We start from the raw sequence: 19,569 nt of genomic DNA, 5'->3' as shown, positions 1-19,569 counted from the left end.
TTGCTCAATGCGAATAAAGCCGTACTCCATGTAACAAAAGCGAAAACATGATCTGAATGTCACAGCTTTTGAAAACCTTCTACCTTTATGACACGCAGAAAAATACGTCTTTGCAAAAATTAAATGTTGTAGTTTGATAAATTGCAGTGCTTTCTGTCCATGTAGTTGCGGTCGTTCCTTCAGGTGAGGAAGTACAGCCTGGACTTGGCCACTCTCATTCTGTTTGCCTATCAGCTCAGCACCGCACTGGCCTACCTGGAGAGCAAACGCTTTGTGCACAGGTACGCGCCACTTATTAACAAATTCACTGTCGCATTATATGATTTTGCCTTTGGCCAAAGCCTCATTACGTTCCGTTGATGCTCAGGGACATTGCAGCTCGTAACGTGCTGGTGTCTTCCATCGACTGTGTGATGCTCGGAGACTTCGGTCTGTCGCGATACATGGAGGATAGCTCTTACTACAAAGGTATGGAAAGTAATGGCAACCGTCCTTGGTATTCTCATCACAAATCTACATTAGTTACGTTAGGGTTGTCTAAAGTATAAAGAATCACATACTAAAACTAAAAATAGGAAACAATTTGACCTTTTGCTGAACAGTTTTTGAAGAATCTTGAGCTTTATCAGAACAAGAATAAGACCACATGGAAATTTAAAGAAAGTACTAATATTCTGTGTGGAAAAAAGGGCTTTTTTTATCATCATTGCAGTATTGAAGTTGGTATTGATTATCGAGCCGATTTCTAAGTATCGAATTCTAGTTTGACTTTGAATATCATGACAACACTAATTGAAACAATTGAAATACATTTTATTAAATTAAAACTGTTTCCAAAGTGCTGCACAAACACACACAAAAGAAAAATGAAACAGTGCTCAAGTTGATCCTTAAACAATAAAACGGTAAAATCAAATAAAAGCATAAAATGGCAATAAATAAGTAAAAAATGATAATAATGAATAAGAGGACCAGCTTGTACTCTACTGCCATCTGTTGACAGCATTATAAAATACAGTTTGTCTCTCAAACCATTCATTGGCTCACAACTAAACAATCAATCTTAATTTTATGTGTAATTGTTTATTTCACACTTAATGTATTAAAAATGTATAATTACCTGTTTATTATGTTTGTTATACATTTTTTTCATAATTTAATTCCCTTTTTAGCTTCTAAAGGCAAACTCCCCATAAAGTGGATGGCTCCTGAATCGATAAACTTCCGTAGATTTACTTCTGCCAGTGACGTGTGGATGTTTGGTAAGATCGCGAACGTGTGTTTAGTTTTATTCCGCAGTTGCTCTTGATGAATTCTTCACAGTTGTGTTTTGTTTACAGGCGTGTGCATGTGGGAGATCTTGATGTACGGCATCAAGCCTTTCCAGGGCGTGAAAAACAACGACGTGATTGGCCGGATCGAGAACGGCGAGCGATTGGCTATGCCCCCTCAGTGCCCGCCCACTCTGTACAGTCTGATGACCAAATGCTGGTCGTACGATCCCAGCAAACGGCCGCGATTCACTGAACTCAAAACACAACTCAGGTGATCACGGGTGTATTGTTGAGTTCACATACTTTTGGACTAAGTTTGTTTTGAGAAAGTTTTATGGTAACTTACAAAAAGTAATTTAGAATTAGACAAAGTTTTACTGCAATTGTCAGTGAGCGCAATTCACTGTGATATGGTGCAACATCAAACAATGATTTATAGTTGTGGAATGTGGTTCAGCTTATTATGTCAAATATGTTTAATCGACGTCTTGAACCAAAATATAAACCGTGTCTTATGGCCAAAGCTTTTATCACTCGCGCTTTTAGTTTGCTCCATGTTATTCCAAAAGATGACGTTCAAATATTGTTAATTCTTATAAGTTAAGTTGCATGCTATTTGTAAAGTTAAGGCAGTTTTCATCATTTTACATTTGAAAGCCAAATACTTACTTAAATGAATTGCCATACATTGTGTGTTTGTGCAGCACTATCTTAGAGGAGGAGAAGCTTCAGCAGGAGGAGCGACTGCGGGTGGAGCAGAGGCGACAGGTCACAGTGTCCTGGGACTCGGGAGGCTCTGACGAAGCACCGCCTAAAGTAAAACTGGATATATGTGTCAAATCACCTTTTTAATCTAGACGTTTAATGGGAGTTCTAACCCACCGCCGCTGTCTTTTCATTTCAGCCCAGCAGGCCGGGATACCCCAGTCCTAGATCCAGTGAAGGCTACTTCCCTCAGCACAACCACTTTCAAGTAAGAATGGGAAATGTATTTTTTTAATTTATTTCTTTTTTTTCTTTTCTTTTTTAAATTTATTTATTTTATTTATTTTATTTATTTTATTTATTTTATTTATTTTATTTATTTTATTTATTTTATTTATTTTATTTATTTTATTTATTTTATTTATTTTATTTATTTTTTATTTTATTTATTTTATTTATGTTGAGCTAAAGTAAGCAAACAAACAACAAAAATGTATTGTCATTATCAATGTTACTGTAATATACAATACACACCATACAAATTATGTTGAAAGTTATGTCACAACTCTTTTTATTTTTTACAAACCTTCGACGGTCTAATTGTTTCAAAAGCCACTCTTGGCGGTTTTAGCAGGATCTTTGCTGTGGTATGGTTTGTACTTGCCTAGTTTTTGAAGCAATACGGATAAATAATAGCATTGGGTTCCACAACTACAAGAGGATATTATGTTTTCCCAGATGAAGCATTTACCGTATTCTCTGGACTATAAGTCGCACCGGAGTATAAATTGCACCAGCCTAACAATGCATAATAGAGAAGAAAAAAACATATATAAGTCGCACTGGAGTATGAAATGCGGTTGCAATTGTGCAATAACAAATAATATCACATATAAGTCGCTCCGGAGTATAAGTATAAATTGAAGTATAAATCGCACCCTGGCTAAAACTATGAAAAAAGGTAAGTTTAATTATTTCTGTGCAAAATGACCATCAAAACTCAATGTATTAAGCGGCTTTGGAACGGCATGTGTTTCTGTTCACTTTAAAGCCGCCCGTCAGTGTGCCACTGAAGGGAGAGTTTTGAAGTATATTCCACCACAGTTATTCTTCTCTCTCCTCATAAACCAGGCAGACAGACGGCATTTCCTGTACCGCTTAAAGCCACATTCTCTCGGCTAACCTTATAAGGGCCTGATCCTATCTAAACTTACAATAACATCTATATATTTTGAGAGCCTGTCTTTAAACCCAGTGTTCATTCAGTCATTCAAGGCTACAGAGAAATTAAGAGTAAAAGAACAAAAGAACCTCAGTCAAAAATAAGGACAGTTACGTTCCTACACCAACTTAATTAACTCATGATTAGCGTTAGCTCGGTAAGATACGCAATAAAATGTCACTGTTTCAAAGCCATGTGATGGTGTTGTGAAATAGCTGCTGGTTCATACAATTTCAAATGTTTAAAGTGATGTTTTACCGTGAATATTTACAGCATAATTTAACTAGACTGACGTTGATTTTGCAGGATAAGCTTTTTCAAGTGGCGAGTGAAATTATTGAGGTCTAACGACATTTCCAAACTTTAAGATGATTCAGAGCAAATGGTTCTGATTTATACAACTTCACAAAAACTACACCTTAAACTATGACGTATGACGGGTTTTCAGGATTTTTTCACTTTGGTGTATTTATTTATTTATTTATACGAAATTTCCCCTTGTGTGGATATTAAAGGATTATCTTATCTTATACATGTTGTAAATATAGATAATTGTTATACACCAATCAAGTAGCTATTCATCCAAAGTGTATGCATAATACATTACAAAAAAACTTAATCCAACAAAATAAAGGTGCTCTTATATTTTTTATTTGTCAAATAAAAAACAGTATTGACATCAGTTGAGTTTGGGCCCAGTAGTTGCTGGGTAATTCCTGGGTGATGTCATCAACTAAAAACCTAAAAAGCAGATTTTCTGGGATAGCATTTGTATAATTTTTTGCAACATTTAAAATATTTTTATCTTTTAACTTATTTTAATTTACCCTACCGTATTTTCCGGACTATAAGTCGCACCAGCCAAAAAATACATAATAGAGAAGAAAAAAACACATATAAGTAGCACTGGAGTATGAGATAAGGTGTGAAAATAACAAATAATATCTCATATAAGTTGCTCCGGAGTACAAGTATAAATATAAGTATAAGTCGCACCCCGGCCAAAACTATGAAAAACTTACTTCTACTCCGGAAAATACAGTACCACCTGTCATAAGCACTTTGATTAGACTAAATAAAGACTGAACAAATAGTTTATTAAGAACGATTCCGGCTTCTTAAGTGTTGGGGTATTAAATAACTACTTACTAAAGCCTGATGATAAACTATTTGTTCATTATGTTTGAGGTCTTTGTTCATGTTTTTCATGGGTGTAGTTAATAATACTATAAAGCGTTTCCCAAATAAGAAGGAAGCAAGAAAAAAATATGTCACAAATCCAGCCATGAGGAGTCACAGGATGTAGTCCAAAGCCTGGTGTAAAAATATGCTCCCGATCCATTGGCTATTTTGATATTGATCATTTGTTTTGAGGTTCATTTGTGTTTCGGCCTCTCCGCATGGCAACAGGAATGGCGTGTCACTAGATAAGAAACACTGACGTTGTTGGTCTTTAGGCGCCTGGGCTCGGAGGAGGCGGCTTCCCACAGTCTGAGACCTGGAACCAGCACAGGCCTGAACACTCCGCTCTCTGGAGCAACAATATCGAGGTACTTCTATACTTTAATAGACTTTTTTAAATGTTTAGATGTATGGTAAAGCTGTGGGAAATCGCATATGTTATAAGAAATATCCAAACAGACAATCTAAACAAATCCACCTCCTGATCATTGTTACTTATCTCGAAGCTTAATGCAGGGTCAGTTTACGATAGGAATGTCCAGATTATTCAGTTAATCAATAAATGTGATTATTCAGGTCACAACCAAAGAACCAAAAACGTATAATTGTGACCATTTCAGAGGCAAAAGCAAAAATGTTTAGTTCCAATCTTTAGTCAGAAAAAATAAATGTAAATAACTTTTATCTAGTGGTTTTTGTCACATTTAACTAAGTTTTGTGAAGGAATAGTAACATGTTATATCATGTGAAATGTGAAGAATTTAAAGATTTCACTGCTGTTAGTCACAGTTTCAGTAACGATCGTGATCACATGCAATGATATTTATTTATTTATTTTCTCTTTATTATTTTTCCCCTCCATCCCTTGTTGGGAAATGGGATGTTTTTTCTATAGTTTTTGTTTATAAGAGATCTTCTATTGAGAGTGTTTTTCAAACTTCCTATAAGTGATCTGTTCTTTTCCTCTGTATCCACCTCTGTATCTACCTGCGTTGCAACAATGAAATTTCCCCATGTGTGGACAATAAAGGATTATCTTATCTTAATCGTTTAAATCGTGATGTTTTACTTCCTCACAATAATCGTAACACTTTGAAGTTTGATATTGTGACATCACTAAGATAAGATATTTCTTTATTGTCCACACATGGGGAAATTTCATTGTTGCAACGCAGGTAGATACAGAGGAAAAGGACAGAAAGTTTAAAAAACACTCTTAATAGAAGAACTCTTATAAACAAAACTCTTATAAACAAAACTCTTATAAACAAAACTCTTATAAACAAAACTCTAGTTTACAATAATTACAATTATTGATTTTTGACGCCGTTTGATTTTATTCTTGCCTCGCAATAAGCTCCCAGCTTCATGTCCCTAAATAATGTAATAGTTTGCATCCTGTCAAAACTTATACACAAGTTTAGATCAAACTATCATGGGAATTTATTTACGTACCCTTTCATTTTCGAAACAAAATGTCTTATGTCATCTTCCGCAAGTTTTATACAGGCATAATACTGTTTCTACTGTTATTAATAAATGCTTGTATGTATGCATACCTGTTAGTATACAAACTTGATGTATACAAATGGAGACTGTGAAATGGTTTATTTTGCACACAGGACAATGGCTGTGTGGGACAGGCGTTTATGGAGGAGAGGCTGATGATGCAGCAGCAGCAGATGGAGGACGACCAGCGGTGGCTCGAGCAGGAGGAGAGCTTCATGGTGCGTGCACTTCACAAATACACTTTTATCTGAGCGCTTTTATACAATACGCTTTACACATTCACGCAGAGGGATCAGCATTTTCTCCAGAATCACTGATACAGACGTCGGGATCACGCACCGTTGGAACTGATCACCATTCAAGCTGCTTTTGAATCCGTTTGTTGAGGAAACGAATTGTTGTGGGCGAGAGTTTGCCGTATAAAGAGCATGAACGAATATTGGGCCAAAAATAAAAACGCAGAGAAACACATTTTATCAGTTGTGCTGCCCATAAATCTGCCTCTCGGTCGGAATGTCGAGGAGAATTATTCGGGGCATAACCTCCATTAGTTTCACTTAAAACACTGTCGAACCAAACATTTTAATACCAAAATGTTTAAGAAAGACAACTCAAACGCTAAAGTGAAATAATTTTAAAAGTATTGCAGTAATCATGGAAAATGCTGTATTGTTTGCCTTGTTATTCAAATGTAGATTGTTTTTTTTTACTTTAAAACGTGTCCAATAGCAACGTTCGGTATCAAAACGATGTCCAATTTACAGCTCGGCATCATGCAACAGTTTTGTGCCTTTTGAAACATCAAATACCAGCACTTGTGTCCTGTTTTCCACCAGCGCTCTTCACCTCAGTGGACCTAAAACATTCCTCAAGCCACTGAAACGAGACTGTTTTTCTTATCTGCTCTTTCGGCTTGTTTTGGTCTTTGCCTTCATGTGCGTGTTTCTCCTGTTCCTCCAGGTGCACAGAAGCTAAATGAGGACAGAGCAGGACTAACTATCACTTATTATTGTGGATTATTTTGGTCCACTTGCTTTCGAATATACCTAACGTTTACAATTCAAATCAGATTAACACCTCTGTGAAAAGGTTGCTTTGGCCTTGTTTTTGCACAGCGTAGCACATTTCTGACGAGCGAAACAAAATATCAGATTCTTATTATTGGGAACAAAATATAGCCTTTATATTAACAAAAAATCTAAATATTTCAAATTATTTTCACAGAACAAACATTGAAATATCAGCCTCTGAGTGCAAACTGATGCTGTTACATTTTCTATTGTATTCATATTTAGTAATAATCCATCACTATAACATTTTAAAGGTGCACTGTGTGACTTTTCTGCTCGTCCCCATGGAGATTGAGTTTATTGAGGTAACTTAGATCAATTTGCTACAACATATCAGGTTGAGAGAGCCTGTAAACAGACTTCATACAATGAGTGGAGCTCTTTTCTGGCCTCACACGTTACTGCTGCGTCGGTGGCCGCGCCTGACCTCTTCTGCAAAAGCCAACTTTCCCCACCGGCATAAAAAACGACTTCTTCCATCAAAGGAAAATCGGACACATTCCTCGACACTCGATACCGCAGCCTCGAGCTAACGCCACTCTGAGCGACTCTTGAGCGCCGATTTGGATTTTTACGGCTGAATTTCACACCCGCGATAAACGGACGGCGGTGAGAAGTCTGGCGGTGAGAAGAGTCTAGCGGAGAGGAAGTGGGATTGGCAAAGGGAGGATAGAGGGAGGAGAGGGAGAAGAGGAGAGATGGAAAGAGTGGGAAGCGAGACAGACCAAGACCAAGGAACGACTGGATGCGTTTTGGACTGTGGCTCGTTCCTTCTTTGGAAAACTTCTCTTTCTTCCCTGACTCAACTTTTCTTAGTGTTTTTCTTTCAGCGCTGCCTGTTGCTCAGTCCAGGCGATTCCTCCACCTCTATCATAATGTCGTCTTCAAAGTTTCTCTCATAACGTCTTCTAATTCTCTTCGCCTTTATTTCAATGGACTCCTGTAGCGTCTTTGCATTCCCTGTCATCTGTTTATGTTTTCTCAGGATGCATCTCTTCAAGGCATGCTTCACCCAAACGGTACATGAATACGCTGCATTTTGGATGTCACTTTTGAGGGTTTTTGTTAGCGCACGCATCAGGAACTTTACGGTGTTCTGCTGCCAATGAAGAGGAATTCATTAGTGACTTCTTTTTTTAATTGCTTGTCTTTTTTGTCGTTTTTAGCAAAAGACCGAGTCGAGGAACAGCAGAGGAAGCATTGACAGGGAAGACTGCAACTTACAAGCTCCGGTATGTCACACTGTGAGAGGAATGCACTTTGTTTCATTAGAGACATTGTGAGCTCTTAGCAGATGTGGAATTAGCAGTGTTTGAGTTTATTTGTGCTAAATTCAGTTCTAGGCACGCAAGAGAAAGTCAACAAACTGTATTATTACTTCTCTGATTTAAAGCTCACTGACAAACGACAGCCACAGAAAGACGACGCACCACAATGTTTGACAATCCTGAACCATAAACGGATTTAAGGCACAGCTGTCGATCAAAACTGTCTTTTTATTTTAGTTTTTCCTTCAAATTCAGATTTGTATTTTGTTTCTGGTTGGATGAAGCAGTGAAAGTATTTGTGCCAGGGAGGATACTGCCTATGAGCCAACCACATGACCACAAATGCTCATGGGAAATCCAAACCCAGAACAGTCTGAGTGTTATTATACTGTGAACATGTATAAATACCTCCAGGCTGCATTTAGACATCTCTCTGTCTGATACTGCTGCTGGAGATGTGTTTTCAGTCATTCATCTGCTGTTTGTCTTTGCACAGAGTGGGAGTCAACATATCTATCAGCCCATCGGGAAACCTGGTAAGAGCTACTTCATATCTGAAAAGAGACATTTTTCATAAAGATTATTATTGCAATTTTTGTATGTTGAATACCTAATTTACAATTGAATTCAAATGCAGTATATTACATTTATTCCTCAAAAGCTTTTCCCTCTACACATGCATTAGCAGATACTGTGTCTGTGTATAAAGGCAGACATACAGTTATATAACTAATAAATGTGCACTGTATGTCTCAAGGGAATTGTATTCCACAGTAGAAATAGTAGTGAATATACCTGTAAGTCAGTAAACAGTAAATGTTACAGGTCATATATTTTAGTGCCCTGAATATTGCCCTGCACTATATTTATAAAATGTATTATTATGATTATTATAGATTTGTGAAAAGGCACGCCCACTCATAATTATTTAAATGTTTATACATTTTATTAACAGGACAATGTGCAGTTACATAATGACAGAGGGCAACGGTGTTTCAGATTATAGGTATGAAAGCTCATTTCTTTCTGTAATCCTTAAAAAGGCAGAAGGGGAGCAAAGTGCAGTATTTACAGTGCAACAACACTCACATGGAAGATGCATACATTGAATGCCCTACTGTCTCCATGGAGACATGCAGGTGGCAGACGCCACAGCGCGCCTTTAAATAAAGATGCATTTTGAATACATATTGACTGAGTGACTTATGTCCCCTTTCAGAGCCTGTGACTCCTCCCAAAAAGCCGCCTCGTCCTGGAGCTCTTGGTCACCTGAACAACCTGAGCAGCCTGGCCCCTGTGGAAAGTTACAATGAAGGAGTGAAGGTGTGTTTATCCCTGAAGCTCGAACAACTGCTCTTTATACAGTCTTGAAGCATGCTGTTTTTGGCTTTTCATCTTGCATTGTGCTGGTGCTGCATGTTCTGGTGATTTGCTTTTGCCTAATTTTCTGTTCCTCTTCTCGTCCCTGCCCATCCGGCCCCGCCCCCAACCCAAAACATTAACATCATTTTTTGTCCCATTTTTGTTTGCCTCGATCTTTCTCACCTCCTCCCCCTAAAGCCGTGGAGGGTAAGCACATGTCTTTGTGTGGCTGCTTAGATATTAGAAAGCATAACTAAATAGTTGATCAGTGTTGATAGCAATTTTCTTTACCATTGATAACTCCAAATGTCTGATTACATTAAGTGAACGATTGTTTTTTTTATTGCTCTTATTCTCTCTGGTAAAGAAAATAAGACTGTAGTTTTTAGTGTTGATTCTATTCCAGTCTATAATCTACCTGTAACTGTAAGAAGCAGCTCCTCCCACATCACCATGTGGGAGGAGCCTCCATAGATAGATGCTCACATAGTTTACAGCGCAATCATTTGTTTCTTTCTCATTACAACTAATCTTTTCTTTACCAATATCTCAAAAAAGTAGGGTAATACTAATGTTAATCATAGCCATTGTGTGGTGGCTCTTTTCTTTATACACTAGACTAGAACGTCCGTAGAGATAGTCTGACCTCTAGTGTTGTGTTGGTGTAACTACAGTCACTAACTTGCCTCGAAAACGCTCGAGTAGTGCTGAATTACATGATCGGATTCTTTGACAAATACTAAAAAAACAAACCTTTCTTTTTCAATGTGTTTAGTTACAACCTCAGGAGATCAGCCCGCCTCCCACTGCCAACCTGGACCGCTCCAACGACAAAGTGTACGAGAACGTCACTGGTTTGGTGAAAGCTGTGATCGAAATGTCTAACAGGATCCAGCCGGCAGCCCCAGAGGAGTACGTGCCCATGGTCAAGGTAAAGCACCATTTCATCATTTTACACCCGTTGAGGCTTTATCAATAAGGTACTAAATGATGATGAACGCTGCTTACGCTTCACCGGGCGGTCGCTGTAATGCTGATGGGTGTGAAAATGTGCTGTATGTTGTAATCTGTTTGTTTGTTTTCTAGGAAGTGGGTTTGGCTTTGAGGACACTGTTGGCGACGGTGGATGAAACGATTCCTGTGCTTCCAGTCAGCACACACAGAGAGGTAAAGTATAGCCAATAGGAGCGGGGAAATGAATGTGTGAATGCATTCGGTCATTTTCACCCCTTAAATCACATTCATATAAATCGAGGCATCGGTTCATTTGCCCATCTTGAATGTTTGTGTGCACCGTGGTCACAGCGCTGTGGAGCACGTGGCTTTACACAGGGAAACTTTACAATCTGCAGCTTGGATTAGAACTTTTTACGTCAAGCAATCTCCCATTTTTGGAAATGGCTGTCTGCAGGGTAGAATCTTCTAGAAAAGCAGACAACACAAAAAACCAAGGCACTCCTTTTTAGAAAAGTTTTAAATGCCTTTATTCCATGTGCAATATTTTCTGTCCATATAACAGCTGTAAACACAGTGTTATTATTATTTTTTAAGATTATAAGAGGTTTTTGTTTTTGAGTTTTGTCCAAAAGAGTGTGTTTATAAGTTATGTTGACTTATGTTGGCTATTCAATATTAAACATACTCAACAACACACGCAGAGAATCCTTTAGTGGCACTGGCTTGAGTTGAACAGGACTAGAACACCACAGATGTGGCTTGAATTAAAAACCTTAAAACACAACCTAGCTATTAAATGTATCAAGTAGAATACGGTCAAGCTGAATGGACAAACACGCAGACTTTTATGAACAGCTTTGTCTTTGAAGACATGTTAAAGTGTCATTCAATTAGTTAAAATATGCAAAGTCTCAATTTATAATTTGGGGCCCGATCATTATTAAGAAAACAATGTGATTGTGTCCTTTAACAGTGTACAACTGCATTTATTTTCTTTGATCATAACTCTGAACTAAGACTAAAGGTCTAAACCAAGACCAGACCAGTAGGCATTCTAAGCCAGCACTTGATCACAACTAAACCTGAACTAGGACTGAACTAACCAGCACTAACCAGGACTAACCAGCACTAACCAGCACTAACCAGGACTAACCAGCACTAACCAGCACTAACCAGCACTAACCAGCACTAACCAGCACTAACCAGGACTAACCAGCACTAACCAGCACTAACCAGCACTAACCAGGACTAACCAACACTAACCAACACTAACCAGCACTAACCAGCACTAACCAGGACTAACCAACACTAACCAGCACTAACCAGCACTAACCAGGACTAACCAACACTAACCAGCACTAACCAGCACTAACCAGCACTAACCAGGACTAACCAGGACTAACCAGCACTAACCATCACTAACCAGCACTAACCAGGACTAACCAGGACTAACCAGGACTAACCCTGAGTGCAACCAAGACTAAACCATAACTGAGTGAGCAAAGCTGCAGACACAAGAGGGTCTGATATGAAGGTCACAGGTTAAAACTCAAAAGGTCAGACAACATTTGTCTCTTATTTTCATTTGCCAAATTGACAATTCAAAATTTAGAGCTGCCAAAAGAGCAGAAATACACTTTTTATTTTATTTTTTTGAGCAACTGGCAAGAATTGCACAAAATGCATGCAATTGATCACAATTTAATAGTGTGTTTTTGTGTGTTTATGAATGTTCATGTCATTTTGTAGATTGAGATGGCTCAGAAGTTGTTGAACTCTGACTTGGCAGAGTTGATCTCTAAGATGAAGCTGGCCCAGCAGTACGTCATGACGAGGTCGGTCCAAACAAACACATTATTGCTCTAAATGTCTTGGCAATGTTTTTCTTTACAATCATTTCTTTACACCATTATTGAACTTGTTTCCAGTTTACAAAAGGACTACAAGAAGCAGATGTTGATGGCAGCTCATGCGCTCGCAGTCGACGCCAAGAACTTACTGGATGTGATCGACCAATCACGGCTCAAGATGATTGCTCAGCCCTGCCCACATTAACGGATCGGACTTTTGAACTTTTATTCTTTGAAATCCAAAAGTCAAGCCGAAAAATGAACAATGACAAATATACGAATACTTTTCCCTTTCAAACACTTGATACTTCCTATATTTTGGTAGTATTTTATTTGAACTGGGAGAAAGACTTCTCTCAGCAATGATGGACATTTGAAATTAATTCATCACAAATGGTTCAGTTTATCCAAACTTCAAAATGCTGTGGACATCTGTGATTGAGAAAGACAACTAAAGGAGACACTGACATTAAAACACTATCCCAATATGCAGGAACTGGATATCTGAAGGAGACAATGAAGTGTTGTTAAAAATGTGTTTTATATCATCCTTAATTATTATGATTATTTGCAGCCTTAAGTTACAAGGTTTGTGTGTCTGTCTTTTATGTGAAAAGTATATAATTTACTGTACAGTGTCATATATGTCATATTTTGATGTTAACTTTGCTTCTTTGCATTCAAATATGGACAAAGTGAAGAAAACTAAAACTTAAGTTATCAAGAAGAGGCAGATGAAATATATTTTTGACATGGGATGGGAAATTTGAATTAAAGGTCAGTCAAATTATTCAGGGGGACGTGGGCATAATCTTTATTATTTTACAGTCGAATCAATTGCTTTAAAGCAATGGATGTAAAAAGCTAAGAATTGTTTTATACTATTTACATTTTCAAGGATAATCAAACACTGGTCCTCACACTAAACTCAATAAAACATTCTGAAAACTGAACTCGTGTGTGTGTGTGTGCGTGCGTGCGTGCGCGCGTGCGCGCGTGCGCGCGTGCGTCTGCTAATGTTCTAACCTCGGTCACTGCTGGTGTGAGGAGTGATTATGGTAGTGAACTATACAAGAAAAAAACATCAGGAACCATAACTTTGTCATATCTGTATTTTATTTATTTCAAAGCAGATGACATGACAATGTTTAATAAAAACAGTGGAGACATTTCTTTTGGTTTCCAACTGTGCCCAGTAGTACAACCCACACACAAGTTGTTGTTTTTTAATAAAATGATGCACTCTAAACTTGACACATGTAAATAGTGGTACCGCTGTTCCCTGTGTTCAGGTTCCTCTCTATGAGAGTTGCCCCTTTGGCTCCTTTGTATTTCTCCACAGCGTCCTGGTTGAGCAGGAGAACCAGGCCTCTGACTTTATGAAGGTCTTGTTCTTTCTTGAACCACAGGTACACATCATTTCCACCGGAGTTTTCATTTAGGTTGGTGTTCACCATTGTGAAACCTTTCATTTCTTCTTTCTGTGTATCGTTTGTGGAGATGTTCAGGGCAGACAGACTTTCTCCTTCGTTTTTGGTCTTACGGTACCAGATGAAGACCTCAGTCGCTCCGTTCACTCCCAGGTTGGTGTTCACATCCACTCGGGTGTAGCCATTCTTGAACAACTTCTGGTCCTGGTCATGTCTGTCAGTGACAGTAACGTCACAGATGTAGAAGGGCGTCGCTCTTTTCACCCAGGCGTACACAAAGTTTCCTCCAGCTCCAAAATTCAGATTGCAGCTCACCTTCTCCCACTCACCACTATTTTGCAGGTAAAACATCTCACTGCTGGCATCAGTGGTAACAGTGACATCCACGATGGGGATGTCATTATCTCCAGTGGCCGTGGAGTACCACATGTGGAGGGGCCCTCCAGGGGTACCAGTGTTTAGATCATTGTCGATCTTGGTGTAATTCTTCAGCCCTTCCTCCATTTCACTGTTGAACGTGACCTGGACCCTGGTGACTGGGAGAACGTCTCCTTTTTTGTACCACAGATAGATGCTGTTTGTAGCCTTTGAGCCTGTGTTCAGGTCGACAGTGATTTGATGGAACCCTTTTGCTCTGAGGGCCTGTTCTTCATCACTATTGGTGGAGACCTCCAGGGCTGTGATGTATTTGGTCATGCTTTCTACACAATCTGTATTTATAATTAAAAAAAAAAGCCAAAAGAAAAGAAAATCATTAGTTACTATTGTCATTAAATTGTCTGTTGACTATAACTCTATAACAGAACAGAAAACGTGATAAATGTTGCAGAAAATGTACCTTGCTGTCGAGTCCAAAGATGGAGACGTGAAGAGCTGAGTTCAGTCAGATGAGTGCTGCTGTGCCCTGAGTTCTTCTCCTTTATATACTATTTATTTTATCTCTGTCTCAAGGTGTCTAGTTCTCTGTAAATAATTTATGATTTCGGTAGAAATATGACATTGTGACCGCCTCAGTTCCATGGAAATGTGGACGTGTCAAACCAATGTAATTACATAATCATACCCAGAGCCCAATGTTACTGAATAGCCAGTATTTAATCAATCCATGGACAATAATCTGAGGAGATTATCTTTATTACCATTGTCAATGAACAAAATTCACAAACATAGGAACTTGCTTTGGTGATTCGGTGCAACATACATCAATGAACAATGATGAAACAACATGTATAAAATCAAAAAGGGCATGCATTAAAGAAAATCTATTTAAATTTACTATAGGATAAAAAATAGGCTTACTATGTACACAAACTGTACAATTAAATGTACAGATGTAGTGCAGAAAGTGAACAGTGCCGTAGATGATTGATTAAATTGTCATTAAAGTGGCAGGTGTTAAGAGTTCATGAGTCAATTACAAAGGTCATTAGAAAAATCAATTGAATTAAATACATTTATCATCATAAAAGACACATCCAACTATCCAAATAAAGTCAAAACACAGAAAAACAGATTACATGGGCCACTTTGGTCTTTTGGAGGTTTTGGTCTTCTGGTTCAAAGACCTGTAAGAACCAGAAGACCAAAGGCCTGTAAGAACCAGAAGACCAAAGGCCTGTAAGAACCAGAAGACCAAAGGCCTGTAAGAACCAGAAGACCAAAGGCCTGTAAGAACCAGAAGACCAAAGACCTGTAAGAACCAGAAGACCAAAGGCCTGTAAGAACCAGAAGACCAAAGACCTGTAAGAACCAGAAGACCAAAGGCCTGTAAGAACCAGAAGACTAAAGGCCTGTAAGAACCAGAAGACCAAAGGCCTGTAAGAACCAGAAGACCAAAGGCCTGTAAGAACCAGAAGACCAAAGACCTGTAAGAACCAGAAGACCAAAGACCTGTAAGAACCAGAAGACCAAAGACCTGTAAGAACCAGAAGACCAAAGACCTGTAAGAACCAGAAGACCAAAGGCCTGTAAGAACCAGAAGACCAAAGGCCTGTAAGAACCTGAAGACCAAAGACCTGTAAGAACCAGAAGACCAAAGGCCTGTAAGAACCAGAAGACAAAAGACCTGTAAGAACCTGAAGACCAAAGGCCTGTAAGAACCAGAAGACCAAAGACCTGTAAGAACCAGAAGACCAAAGACCTGTAAGAACCAGAAGACCAAAGACCTGTAAGAACCATAAGACCAAAGACCTGTAAGAACCAAAAGACCAAAGACCTGTAAGAACCAAAAGACCAAAGGCATGTAAGAACCAAAAGACCAAAGGCATGTAAGAACCAAAAGACCAAAGACCTGTAAGAACCAGAAGACCAAAGGCCTGTAAGAACCAGAAGACCAAAGGCCTGTAAGAACCAGAAGACCAAAGACCTGTAAGAACCAAAAGACAAAAGACCTGTAAGAACCAGAAGACCGAAGACCTGTAAGAACCAGAAGACCGAAGGCCTGTAAGAACCAGAAGACCGAAGACCTGTAAGAACCAGAAGACCGAAGACCTGTAAGAACCAGAAGACCGAAGACCTGTAAGAACCAGAAGACCGAAGGCCTGTAAGAACCAGAAGACCGAAGACCTGTAAGAACCAGAAGACCGAAGGCCTGTAAGAACCAGAAGACCGAAGACCTGTAAGAACCAGAAGACCGAAGGCCTGTAAGAACCAGAAGACCGAAGACCTGTAAGAACCAGAAGACCAAAGGCCTGTAAGAACCAGAAGACCAAAGACCTGTAAGAACCTGAAGACCAAAGACCTGTAAGAACCAGAAGACCAAAGACCTGTAAGAACCAGAAGACCAAAGGCCTGTAAGAACCAGAAGACCAAAGGCCTGTACGAACCAGAAGACCAAAGGCCTGTAAGAACCTGAAGACCAAAGACCTGTAAGAACCTGAAGACCAAAGACCTGTAAGAACCTGAAGACTAAAGGCCTGTAAGAACCAGAAGACCAAAGACCTGTAAGAACCTGAAGACCAAAGGCCTGTAAGAACCAGAAGACCAAAGACCTGTAAGAACCAGAAGACCAAAGACCTGTAAGAACCAGAAGACCAAAGGCATGTAAGAACCAAAAGACCAAAGGCCTGTAAGAACCAGAAGACCAACGACCTGTAAGAACCAAAAGACAAAAGACCTGTAAGAACCAGAAGACCAAAGACCTGTAAGAACCAGAAGAACCAGAAGACCAAAGACCTGTAAGAACCAGAAGACCAACGACCTGTAAGAACCAAAAGACCAAAGACCTGTAAGAACCAAAAGACCAAAGACCTGTAAGAACCAGAAGACCAAAGGCCTGTAAGAACCAGAAGACCAACGACCTGTAAGAACCAAAAGACAAAAGACCTGTAAGAACCAGAAGACCAAAGACCTGTAAGAACCAGAAGAACCAGAAGACCAAAGACCTGTAAGAACCAGACGACCAAAGACCTGTAAGAACCAGAAGACCAAAGACCTGTAAGAACCAGAAGACCAAAGACCTGTAAGAACCAGAAGACCAAAGACCTGTAAGAACCAGAAGACCAAAGACCTGTAAGAACCAGAAGACCAAAGACCTGTAAGAACCAGAAGACCAAAGACCTGTAAGAACCAAAGGACGTGCAAGAACCAAAATGCCAAGACCTCCCAGGACCAGAAAATCAGGGCCTCTCAGAACTAAAAGATCAAAGTCAGAGTGAACTAGAGCTACATAGAACCTTTAGATGCAACAATACAACAATGTATTTCCTACAGAATTGTTGGCACAGAAGATTATCCAACATTCTCTCCAGGCTGATAACTGCAACTTTTAAGGATCTTGCAAACCCATTTTTTATACAGTTCCCTCTATATTGAAGGGAAATGCTCTCGTAAAGCCTTGGTTTATAGTAAAGACAATAACTATGAACTGCACAAGTCAACTGGACATAGCAGTGGTGTAACTATAAAATATGTTTTATTGTGTGTGAGTAACACTGTGTAACTCATTGGAGGAGGAAAATTACCAGCATGATTCCATGGAAGAATAAACTAACTTCACTGCGGTAGATAAGACCTGCTTCTGAGCTTCCTTTATGGAGATGAATGTTTTATAGCATATTGTGAAATATTAAAACCAAAGTGCCAATATTTCCATAGAAACAATAGGGAGAAGACCCAACTCCAGGCCATTCAGAAAGCCTGCTCACGGTGAGGACACGTTTTAAACATTTTAATGCAATAAAAACGCATTAAAGCTTTCTGATCTCTAGTGTATACTGCTCAAATTATAGGTTAATATTCCAAAAAATAAAGTTTACCACAGATTTGATATAAAAAACAAATTGCAAAATGTGGCACAGTGGTATGATCCAGCCGGCAGCTCCAGAGGAGTACGTGCCCATGGTCAAGGTAAAGCACCATTTCATCATTTTACACCCGTGAGGCTTTATCAATAAGGTACTAAATGATGATGAACGCTGCTTACGCTTCACCGGGCGGTCGCTGTAATGCTGATGGGTGTGAAAATGTGCTGTATGTTGTAATCTGTTTGTTTGTTTTCTAGGAAGTGGGTTTGGCTTTGAGGACACTGTTGGCGACGGTGGATGAAACGATTCCTGTGCTTCCAGTCAGCACACACAGAGAGGTAAAGTATAGCCAATAGGAGCGGGGAAATGAATGTGTGAATGCATTCGGTCATTTTCACCCCTTAAATCACATTCATATAAATCGAGGCATCGGTTCATTTGCCCATCTTGAATGTTTGTGTGCACCGTGGTCACAGCGCTGTGGAGCACGTGGCTTTACACAGGGAAACTTTACAATCTGCAGCTTGGATTAGAACTTTTTACGTCAAGCAATCTCCCATTTTTGGAAATGGCTGTCTGCAGGGTAGAATCTTCTAGAAAAGCAGACAACACAAAAAACCAAGGCACTCCTTTTTAGAAAAGTTTTAAATGCCTTTATTCCATGTGCAATATTTTCTGTCCATATAACAGCTGTAAACACAGTGTTATTATTATTTTTTAAGATTATAAGAGGTTTTTGTTTTTGAGTTTTGTCCAAAAGAGTGTGTTTATAAGTTATGTTGACTTATGTTGGCTATTCAATATTAAACATACTCAACAACACACGCAGAGAATCCTTTAGTGGCACTGGCTTGAGTTGAACAGGACTAGAACACCACAGATGTGGCTTGAATTAAAAACCTTAAAACACAACCTAGCTATTAAATGTATCAAGTAGAATACGGTCAAGCTGAATGGACAAACACGCAGACTTTTATGAACAGCTTTGTCTTTGAAGACATGTTAAAGTGTCATTCAATTAGTTAAAATATGCAAAGTCTCAATTTATAATTTGGGGCCCGATCATTATTAAGAAAACAATGTGATTGTGTCCTTTAACAGTGTACAACTGCATTTATTTTCTTTGATCATAACTCTGAACTAAGACTAAAGGTCTAAACCAAGACCAGACCAGTAGGCATTCTAAGCCAGCACTTGATCACAACTAAACCTGAACTAGGACTGAACTAACCAGCACTAACCAGCACTAACCAGCACTAACCAGGACTAACCAGCACTAACCAGCACTAACCAGGACTAACCAGCACTAACCAGCACTAACCAGCACTAACCAGCACTAACCAGGACTAACCAGCACTAACCAGCACTAACCAGCACTAACCAGCACTAACCAGCACTAACCAGGACTAACCAGGACTAACCAGCACTAACCAGCACTAACCAGGACTAACCAGCACTAACCAGCACTAACCAGCACTAACCAGGACTAACCAGCA

The 19,569-nt window shown here is 39.1% G+C and overlaps 2 protein-coding genes across 44 annotated transcripts in view; one reads left to right on the top strand and one right to left on the bottom strand.

The window, feature by feature from the left end:
• The window catches only part of ptk2aa (protein tyrosine kinase 2aa), a 70,048-nt gene extending 56,700 nt beyond the window's left edge, over nt 1-13,348 (top strand). For all 8 annotated transcript variants that reach the window (XM_072447888.1, XM_072447882.1, XM_072447887.1 and 5 more), the window contains 15 exons: nt 166-281; nt 368-468; nt 1,173-1,262; nt 1,341-1,545; nt 1,979-2,090; nt 2,179-2,247; nt 4,659-4,751; nt 6,006-6,110; nt 8,129-8,194; nt 8,727-8,766; nt 9,450-9,553; nt 10,368-10,523; nt 10,679-10,759; nt 12,299-12,384; nt 12,478-13,348. In XM_072447888.1, coding sequence (XP_072303989.1) covers nt 166-281; nt 368-468; nt 1,173-1,262; nt 1,341-1,545; nt 1,979-2,090; nt 2,179-2,247; nt 4,659-4,751; nt 6,006-6,110; nt 8,129-8,194; nt 8,727-8,766; nt 9,450-9,553; nt 10,368-10,523; nt 10,679-10,759; nt 12,299-12,384; nt 12,478-12,604 — 1,551 coding nt within the window. In that variant the 3' untranslated portion in view covers nt 12,605-13,348. The remainder of the gene's footprint in view (nt 1-165; nt 282-367; nt 469-1,172; nt 1,263-1,340; nt 1,546-1,978; nt 2,091-2,178; nt 2,248-4,658; nt 4,752-6,005; nt 6,111-8,128; nt 8,195-8,726; nt 8,767-9,449; nt 9,554-10,367; nt 10,524-10,678; nt 10,760-12,298; nt 12,385-12,477) is intronic.
• The window catches only part of rplp1 (ribosomal protein lateral stalk subunit P1), a 264,746-nt gene that overhangs the window by 238,452 nt on the left and 6,725 nt on the right, over nt 1-19,569 (bottom strand). The window contains exon 4 of one of the 36 annotated variants that reach the window (XM_072447920.1): nt 9,674-9,685. The exons of 34 other annotated variants lie outside the window; for them this stretch is intronic. In XM_072447920.1, the coding sequence (XP_072304021.1) occupies nt 9,684-9,685 (2 nt within the window). In that variant the 3' untranslated portion in view covers nt 9,674-9,683. Of the gene's footprint in view, nt 1-9,673; nt 9,689-19,569 lie in introns of those variants that run through there. One more of the 36 variants, XM_072447931.1, reaches the window with a different exon arrangement.

The sequence above is a fragment of the Eucyclogobius newberryi genome, unplaced genomic scaffold (assembly GCF_026437365.1).
Source record: "Eucyclogobius newberryi isolate DKJ021-1_F unplaced genomic scaffold, fEucNew1.0.hap1 SCAF_16, whole genome shotgun sequence".
Lineage (NCBI taxonomy): Eukaryota > Metazoa > Chordata > Actinopteri > Gobiiformes > Gobiidae > Eucyclogobius > Eucyclogobius newberryi.
This window is presented reverse-complemented; position numbering and strand designations above follow the sequence as displayed.